Consider the following 9,918-nt stretch of genomic DNA (forward strand, 5'->3'; position numbering starts at 1 on the left):
GGACGGCCCTCTGGTCACAGGCTGGTTACTGAGCCTCTCTGAGCCTTATCTTCTCCCCAGCAAACAGAAGCTAATCATACCACTTATGATGACCAAGGGTAATCTTGCACAAAGCAGATCTCAACTGTTATCTTCCATCCTTTCCTTTGTCCCTTCAGCCACTAACCCTTCCCTTTTAGAGATTAGTGCATTAAGATGCAAACAGCACATTGCCAATCCTTCACGGTACTCTCCTCTGAGTGTCTGCCTTCCATCCTGGCCTTCATGGTCTCCTTATGGAACCCTGAGCCTGCCCTTACTGCCTGGGAGTGGGAGCTGCTCACAGCCCTACATTTTACTAAGATCTATCTACCTGCCAAACTATGGTGGTCAAGTTGGGGAGCAAGCACTTTTACCCAATAAGCCACTTCCCCAAACTGACCGTTTTGGTATTGATCTTTGTTGTTTGTTTGGTTGATACTGTTGTCTTTGTTTTGGGCTGGGTTTCATATGGTCTAGGCTAGCCTTGAACTTTGTGGCTGAAGACAACGTTAAAGTCCTGAGATTCCTTCCTCTATCCCCTGTATGCTGAGTGCTGGGATTATAGGCATGTTCCATCACACAGTTTATTTAGTTTATTCAGTTCTGGGAATTCAACCTAGGACTATGTACATGCAAGGCAAGCATTCTATCCACTAAGCTCCACCTTCAACCCATATTTGTTATTATTTTTTAAATTAATTTTTTAAAATTTTTCATGTGTATAAGTGTTTCAACTGCAAGTATGCATGTGTACCATGTGTGTGCCTGGTACCCAAGGAAGCCAGAAGAGATTATCTGATCCCTTGGAACTCAAGTTACAGGTGGTTGTCGGCTACCAGGTGTATGCTGAAACCCAAACCCGAGTCCTCTGCAAGAGCAGCCAGTGCTCTTAACCACTAAGCAGCCTCTCCAGCCCCATTTTTTGTTATTCTTATTATTATTGCTTTAATATTTGTATTTATTTTGTAAGACCATGTGATCTCCAATTAACCTTTTTATTTTTTAATGTCTTATTAGAATATTTTAGTTATGTATAATAATGAGTTTAATTATAACATTTTCACACATATTTATAATGTGTTTGTACATCCTTGGCTGTACAGCAGATTTGAGGCCAACCAAAATCCTACTTCAAAGAAAAAAAATCTCTTGACAGGAACTGTAGTCTTAATCTTCCGCACACACATCAAAATGCCTACTATTTTGTCTCAAATGCTTACTGCTATCATTTTCAAATTTGAAGGGAAAAATGTCTTCCTTGTAATATGCAAGCCAATACAACAAATCCTTATATCTAGTTCCTTGGGTGGATAAACAAGAATCAGGATAACTTTGCTTTGTAGTAACCATCATCTCTCCTCTATTGACAGGATTAAGTTTACCTCAAAAATGGGAGAAATCAGAGTGGATAATTTCAGCATTGACTATTTCTTCAGTGGAGATATTGATAGTTACAATTATAGCTCTGACCTGCCTCCTACTCTACCAGATGCTGCCCCATGCCACCCAGAGAACCTAGAAATCAACAGATATGCTGTGGTTATAATATATGTCCTGGTAACCCTGCTGAGCCTTCTGGGAAACTCCCTGGTGATGCTGGTCATTTTATACAACCGGAGCACCTGCTCTGTCACTGACGTCTACCTGCTGAACCTAGCCATTGCCGACCTATTGTTTGCCCTGACCTTGCCTGTCTGGGCTGCATCCAAGGTAAACGGCTGGATTTTTGGTACAGCCATGTGCAAGATATTCTCATTCGTGAAGGAAGTTACCTTCTACAGTAGTGTCCTGCTACTGGCCTGCATCAGTATGGACCGCTACCTGGCCATCGTCCATGCCACAAGCACACTGATCCAGAAGAGACACTTGGTCAAATTTGTATGCATAACCATGTGGGTACTGTCAGTGTTGGTGTCCCTGCCCATCCTAATTCTACGTAATATCGTCAAGGCAAACTCCTTTACCCTAGTCTGCTATGAGGACGCAGGTAATAACACAACCAAGTGGAGGATGGTATTACGCTTCCTGCCTCAGACCATCGGCTTCCTCCTGCCGCTGCTGATCATGCTGTTCTGCTATGGGTCCACACTGCGCACACTCTTTAAGGCCCACATGGGGCAGAAGCACCGGGCCATGCGGGTCATCTTTGCTGTTGTGCTTGTCTTCCTGCTCTGCTGGCTGCCCTACAACCTGGTCCTGTTCTCAGACACCCTTATGAGGACCAAAAAGATCCAGGAGACCTGCAAGCGCCGTAATGACATTGACAGGGCCTTGCAAGCTACTGAGATTCTTGGCTTCCTCCACAGCTGCCTTAACCCTATCATCTATGCATTTATTGGCCAGAAGTTTCGCTATGGACTCCTCAAGATCATGGCTACTTATGGCCTTGTCAGCAAGGAGTTCTTAGCCAAGCAAGGCAGGCCTTCCTTTGTTGGCTCTTCTTCAGGGAACACCTCCACTACCCTCTAAGACTGTCCACCTAAACTATGGCCCCTCAGAGTTCATTCTTGTCCTTCCGCGTGGCTCATGTCCACAGATTGTGGTATCTGAATTGATGCAGCCCCTGCTGCAGTTACAGGGAGACAGAGGCCACATTCTTACCAGACCCCCCACTGCAGAGTTTAGAAACCTTACCCTGGCTGTTCACTCCCTTCCATATAGGTATGCCTACTGATAAAGTTGGTCTATCCTAACACTGGACCCCAAACACTCTTTTTTCTAAAAAGCATAAATCAAAATTATGGTGAGATACTTCCTCCTACCCATCAGAATCCTCATCAGTAAAAGAAAGAGGTAGAGGAAGGGGACAGAAAATAGCAAGTGTCATAAGGACGTAGAGAAAGGGAAAGTTTTCACCTTAGTGGTAGACCTGTCCCATACCCCAGGCACAGTAAGACACAGCATATCATTATCCTTACAACATTAAATATAGAACTACCACATAACCCCGCAAGTCCACCCCTAAGTAGATACCCAGAAGAATTGGAAGTAAGGGCTCGGACATTTGTAGGCTGATGTTAACAGCAGCATTATTCATAAGAGTCAAAGGTCAAAAGAATGAAAATAATGGCTAACAAATGAATAGGTAAGTTAAACATGGGGTATGCACATAACAGGAGACCACCCTACAATGAGAAGGAATAAGAAGCTGACCCATGGCCACATGAATGAGCCTTGAAAGCGTGATTCCAAGTGGAATAGGCAAGGCCCCAAAGACAAACCTCGTACGCTCACACTTGGGAAGTACCAAGAATAACCAGGTAGTGGTGACTAAAGACTGGACAATGGAGGGCAAGTCATCAATGTTTAATGGTACAGCTCTAGTTTGGGATAACGGAAGAGTCCCAAAGGTAGACCCTGACTACTGTGCAGTAGTGTGAAAGTGTTCATTGCCATTGCATTAAAAAAATAAAATAAGGGCTAGACATTGTTTACTTAACATTTCTGAGAACTCAGGCTCAAACCCTAGTACCTCAACTAATGAAAAATGAAAGCTAAAATGGCAACTTTTGTTATGTATGTTTTACCTCAGTTTACAAAAAAAGGTCTAAAAAAGATACTTTAACCACTGAACCAATGCAGAACTACCTTGTAATTTCTTGTAAAGTGTGACCATTAAATGTCTTTTTAAAACTATATAAATCACTTGTAGTTGGGTATTTATTTCAGTACTTTTTTTCAGGCTGGACAACGTTGAGCAGAAGGTCTGAGAATTTGTGTTGTTTTAACTTATTTTTTTACATTATCTGTCTTTCTCTTCCCCTCTCTCTTCTCTCTCTCCCTCTCTCTCTTCTCTCTCCCTCTCTCTCTTCTCTCTCCCTCTCTCTCTCCTTTCTCCCTCCCTCTCTCTTTGTCTCTTCCCCTCTCCCTCCCTCTCTTCCTCCCTTCCCCTCCCTCTCCCTCTCCCTCCCTCTCTACCTCTCTCCCTCCCTCTCTCTTCCTCTCCCTCTCCCCCTCTCTTTCTCTGTGTGATAGCACGTGTGTGTGTGTGTGTGTGTGTGTGTGTGTGTGTGTGTGTGTGTGTGTGATAGCACATGTGTGTAGGTCAGAGGACAACTTGTCAGAATCTGTTCTCCTTCCACCATATGGCTACTGAGTATCAAACTCAGGTCATCAGCCTTGGCAGCAACGGTCCATCTCACTGTCCCCTGAGTTAGAAGATGAAGACAGAACCCTGCCTGTCCCTGCCTGTCTGCCCCTTCATGCCCAGCCCAAGCCTGCTTTGGCTGAACATGGATCACTGGAGGAAACGTGTGTTGGATTTCTCCAGTGTTCCTAGGTAGGTCCCTGGATGGAACAGCCCTTGAAAGCATCAGGAACGGGCTTAGAAGACACAGAGGTCTGGAAGTTCATCAGCTTAGCTCCTTGGAGAAACAGGGAGGACAGGAGAGCACAGGAGCACCAGAAGTAGATCTCACAGAGTTCTCCTCCCCTTTCCAACACCCACCCTCATTCAAGGTGTGACAAGCAGGCACTGGTTCAGAGTGGAGAAGTGACTTGTTACCTGTCAGGGGAGACAAGGAGTTTGAATCATTCTTGATTTTTTTTCAGGGAGGGGTGAGTGTGAGCTTGGGATGGGTTGGGTTTTTTGATAGTCTCACATAGCCCAGGCTGGCCTGAAACTCCCTATATAACTGGGGATGAACTTGATCAAAAGATTCTCCTGCCTCCACCTCCCAAGTGCTAGGATTATTGTGCACCACTGTGCCTGGTTTAGATGGTGTTGGGGTTGAACCCAGGACTTAGTACAAGCTTGGCAAACACACTACCAACTGAGCTGTATCCCCAGCCCCTGGACCATTCTTTCACCAGTATACCTTGACTGACAGATTTGCAAGGGAGGTTGGAACACAGCAGCACACCAAACAAACAGCGTTTGTCTCTGAAGGGTCTTTGTCGGGAGGGGCCTGGCTCTGAGCAGCCTGCTAAGGGCATCGGAAAGCAAGAGAGACTGAACCCTCTAGCTCAGCAAGGTTGAGCAGGAGGGCAGAATGAGGTTTCAGAGTAGACAGCGTTCACTCACAATTCATGAAAATGTTCAGCCAATAGTTACTAAGTCAGCATCACAGTCCTACTCCAGTGCCAGGCCCTGCGCTGAACACAGAATGGGGAACAAGTGTGACTCAGCTTTGCCTCTGATTCAGCAGGCTGGAAATGCTGAAGAACACGTAGAGTTGCCAGAGGGGACTGGTGCGGTTCTGTCTGAACACAGTGTCTGGCCAGATGACTCCTCAAGATGACTGTCAGAGAGAGGAGGCCAAGTGAAGGCTCACCTTTGCTCCAGGTCTCTGCTCTCTGCTCCTCCAACAAGACCTGGGAATGCCATTGTGCACAGAAAATAGGAGGCTACAAACCCCAGCACAGAAGAAGCCGAGATTGAATCGGATTGACATGACTGCTGTTCATCCATCCCCACCCCGTGTGAACAGTCTTGGCACAAATTCTTTACCAGTCAGAACACCACCAGGAAAAGGGCAGATCCAGAGCTGCCTTTGAGTTGTTAATTCTTCTCTATCTTGCCACACTCCAGTCTCAGCTGTCTAAGGGCCCATCCTTCTCTGCTTAGATCTGTCTGCTCTGAGCCGGCTTTTCTGGCTTCTGAATTAGGTTCCTCTACCTACTATTCTAATAGTATTGTAGGTTTCTACTACTGTAGACATCTTCTGTCCTGACCCTGGTCAGTCTCCCTCTGGGTTGACGATGCCTCTCCACATACATTAGCAGTCCCTGCAAGATAGGCCTCCTCATCAAGACAGCCTCTGGTCTCATTGTGTAAACCAGGCCAATCTTAAACTTCTGATTTGCTACCTCAGCCTCTTGAGCGCTGGGATAGCCGCTGTAAATTTCCAGAGCTGGACAATAACTGATTATTTCTATTTTAATGCATACCCTCTCTAATTCAGGATTCAGACTTTTAGAAGTCTGTCCAACAGTCATGATCACATAGCTCCCATGAAGAGGGTTTGTCCCAGCTTGGAAACAACCAAAACATTCATAACTAGGGACATGGTTAGAAAAACTATGAAAGTGTATCCACACTGTAGGATGCCTTGAATGTGGTAGCTTATGAACAAGACTGAAAACAACATGCAACCAGTTGGTGGCACATACCTTACAGTCCTAACTCTCAGGAGTTTCAAGCCATCTTGACTTACATAGGGAGTTCTAGGTTAGCCTGGGCTGGGGGGAGGGTATGCTAAAATGAAAGACTCTAGAACAGAAGATAACATACTGTGTGATTCTTTTTTAAAAAAATAAAATGTCCAGCCGGGCGTTGGTGGCACACGTCTTTAACCCCAGCACTCGGGAGGCAGAGGCAGGCAGATCTCTGTGAATTCGAGGCCATCCTGGTCACCAGAGCGAGTGCCAGAATAGGCTCCAAAGCTACACAGAGAAACCCTGTCTCAAAAAAACAAACAAAAAAAAAAGTCCAGTGAAGGCAAATCTATGGAACAGAAAATACATGGAGTCTGCCTGTGACAGGAGGCAGGATACTGGAACAAGATTGACTGCAAACACAAATAAGGAGTCTTTTTTCTTCTTTTTTGTGGTGCTGAGAAACAAACCTATTAGAATTACTTTTCTGGTGTTAAAATGCCCTGAATAAAGCAACTTGGAAGAGAAAAGGATTATTTTAGCTTGAAGTATGATGGCACAGCCACCATGATGAGGAAGTCATGACAATAGGAACTCGAAGGAGTTGGTCACATTGCATCCACAGCTAGAAAGCAAACAGCCGATGAATGTTCCTGCTCAGCTAGCTTTTTCCTTTGTTTGAGGTCTAGAATCCAAGCCCAGGGAATGGTACTGCCAACTTTTATAGTGAGTCTTCCCATCTCAGTTAACCCAATCAGCACAATCTTCACAGCATGCCCAGAGGTTTGTCTTCTAGTGATTCTCTGTCCTGTAAAGTTGACAGCATTGACCATCACAGGTTAATCACCCATCTCATGGGTAAAACGACTCACCACCCCACCTGATGTCCTGAGATTGATCCCCAGAACCTACATGGTAGAAGGAGAGAATTAACTGCTGCAGTTGTCCTCTGACTCCACATGTTCAACACAACCTGGACACACCGGCTGGGCACTCGTGGGTATGCACACACATAACAAAACAAATAGATGAGTAAAAATGTAATACAAAGGATCCTGAAGCTCTAGGATCTAGACTCAAGTTTAAAACTAATGGACCAAAAGCAAAGGAGAAAGAACTACTGTTGCCAAAATTCTTCCCTGAGGGAGACATAAGCAGTCTCTAGCCCTTCTTCTAGGGTTTTTAGTGATAAACAGAGGTAAATTCCACCAAAGTTCACTCTGCGGAAGCAATGAGTTCATTATTTACACAGCAGTGGGTGAGAGGTTATGGACAGGACCATAGGTGACCTTAAAGCAACCATATTGGAAGGTCTATACCAGCATGGGTGAAGATTCCCCTATGACTGTGTAAATGGAGCCCCCTCTCCTGGTCCTCCCCTTCTCTGGGACTGTGTTCAATTAGGGCAGAATTGCATACAACCTATTAGGAGGGGACCCACGACCCTCCTGTCCATTCCTTCTGTGAAGGAAGGTCAACAGTCAACAAATACAGCAATAATGATCTTTTGCAAGTGAACACAGATGATCAGATGATAATGGTAGCAGTTTGGCCTAAAGGCTATCCTCTGCAACCAATGAGAAATGTCCTCTTAGAATGTATCACTTTCACTTTCAGGATGAATCCTATACCCTCTCTCATTGCAATCTCCAGTCTCTACACCCCCAACTCCTACTGGCTCTAGACAATGAAAAATGGCCTGGCACTGGCAACTTCCCTAACCACTCCAGCTGTTCAAGGAAGAGCTGCTGGAGTGGTCAAGGAAGGAGCAGTGGTAAGGAGAAGCAATCACGTCCTCAACTCAAGGCCCTTCCCCCAGCAACTCTGTACAAGATACCTTCCCAGAGAAAAGGACGCCGGATACAGTGCTGATTTCTCAACAGGGTCTTGCAAAGTGTGACGTCAAACATGTTTCCCTGGCCATCAACTGGCCAGCTTCCCTGCCATACTTGCTCTGTGCCAAGCTGACGCCTTGGCAGGCTGAAGCCTTGGTTCCTACTAGGTGATCTGCCGCAGGCTTGATCTCTTTTCCCCTTTTTCCTTCTGCCATTGCCCCCAAACACATCTCTCTAATTATTTTCTTAACATCCATCTTCCTCCAAAGTGTAAACCACACCACAGATAACTCCATCAGGGTTTTGGGAGTAAATAAGGGCCCAGGAGGGGTCTAGAGAGGCACAAAGGACCAATAAACATATAAAAAGTCACCCTGTCACACTAGCAACTTGGGATATTGGAATAAAATAAAGTAAAATAAAATAATTGTGTTTTTAAAAGGGAACAATGGGGCATAGTAGCATACAACTCTAACCCCAGCACTCTGAGGACAGAGGCAAGAGGGTCTCTATGAGTGTGAGTTGAGCCTGGGCTAGACCTTGTCTCAAAAAAAATCTAAATAAATAAATTAAAAAGGAGAAGATGAGGTTAAATATAGTGGCACATGCCTATGATGGAAACACCAATGAGCTGGGTGCAGAAAGAATAAGAATACAGGGTCATTTTTGGCTACATAGTGAATTCAAGTCCAGCCTGGGCTACTGAGACTCTGGCTCACACAAACAACAAGAGCAGAATATTAAAAGGCTGGTGGGCAGGATAGCTTTGAGATCGTGTTTGGCTGTCCACTTTTGGATCCACTGTTCCAAAAGAACTTAGAGGATCTCCAAGAGTATGGACACTCTCCTGACTCCAGCAGCTATTAAAAGAGTAGGCTGGAGCCGGGCAGTGGTGGAGCATGCTTTTAATCCCAGCACTCGGGAGGCAGAGGCAGGTGGATCTCTGTGAGTTCGATATTAGCCTGGTCTACAAAAGGTAGTTCCAGCACAGCCTCCAAAGCCAAATAATATATATATATATAATATATATATATATATATATATATATATATATATATATGGTTGGACAACACAAAATATGACAAGTCCTCACCAAATGTGCCAAATCCCTCATCCCTTAAAGTTACAGGTGTCAAGCTGTGGATGCCTCACACCCACCAAGGCTGCCATGGACCCAAGACGGAAGTGGACCATGCGAATCAACTCAGACCAGCCTCTGAAGTTGACCTTCTCAAAAGTACCTCAGAATGGAGACCACAGCTCAGCTCCTGCTCTGTTTCTTGATGTCCTTCCTGATCTTTAACTTAAAAGTAGAAGACCAGGATGGCGTTGGGGAAACAGACACACCCAAGTGTCACTGTAAGAATGCCATGGCTAATTAAAACTAGCCGAGACCTCAGGATGGTGAGATGGCTCAGCAGGTAAAATTGTTGGCCACACAAGCCTGGTGGCTGAGTTTGGTTCTAGGACCTTTCCTTCCTTCCTTCCTTCCTTCCTTCCCTCCCTCTTTCTTTCTTTCTTTCTTTCTTTCTTTCTTTCTTTCTTTCTTTTCTTTCCTGGCCCAATGCAATAGCTCTTGTCTGTAATCCTAATACTACTACAGGTAAGCAGACAAGCCAGAAGTTTGAATACGTATCATGGCAACAGAAACAAGTGAGACCTTATCTCATAACCAAGGTGGAAGGAGAGAATTAACACCTGTAAACTGACCTCTGGCCTCCAAACACAAATCTCTACACAAATATACAAATATATAAGTAAATATTTTAAATTTGTGACTAGACATAAAGCTGCTGCCCTACATATCCACCCAGAGCCCAACATCAACCAACTAGACTTGACACTATTTATACATCTAGAACCAAACCGAAGAGAGTGTTCTTATCACCAAGCCTGACAAACTGAGTTTAATCTCTGGGTCCCACATGATGGAGAGAGAATATCAGTTCCTGCAAGCTATCACCTG

General features: G+C 44.9%; 1 protein-coding gene across 1 annotated transcript; it reads left to right on the plus strand.

Annotated features, from left to right (window-relative positions):
- The first annotated feature begins 1,410 nt into the window (after positions 1-1,410).
- Cxcr2 (C-X-C motif chemokine receptor 2) lies at positions 1,411-2,490 on the plus strand. Its single transcript, XM_035439244.1, has one exon. The coding sequence runs from the start codon at positions 1,411-1,413 to the stop codon at positions 2,488-2,490; it is 1,080 nt and encodes a 359-aa protein (XP_035295135.1).
- The last annotated feature ends 7,428 nt before the right edge of the window (positions 2,491-9,918 follow it).

Source organism: Cricetulus griseus, chromosome 2 (genome assembly GCF_003668045.3).
Source record: "Cricetulus griseus strain 17A/GY chromosome 2, alternate assembly CriGri-PICRH-1.0, whole genome shotgun sequence".
Taxonomy (NCBI): Eukaryota; Metazoa; Chordata; class Mammalia; order Rodentia; family Cricetidae; genus Cricetulus; species Cricetulus griseus.

Coding starts and splice junctions, on each gene's coding strand:
- Cxcr2 (XM_035439244.1), top strand. CDS start 1,411: ATGGGAGAAATCAGAGTGGATAATTTCAGCATTGACTATTTCTTCAGT.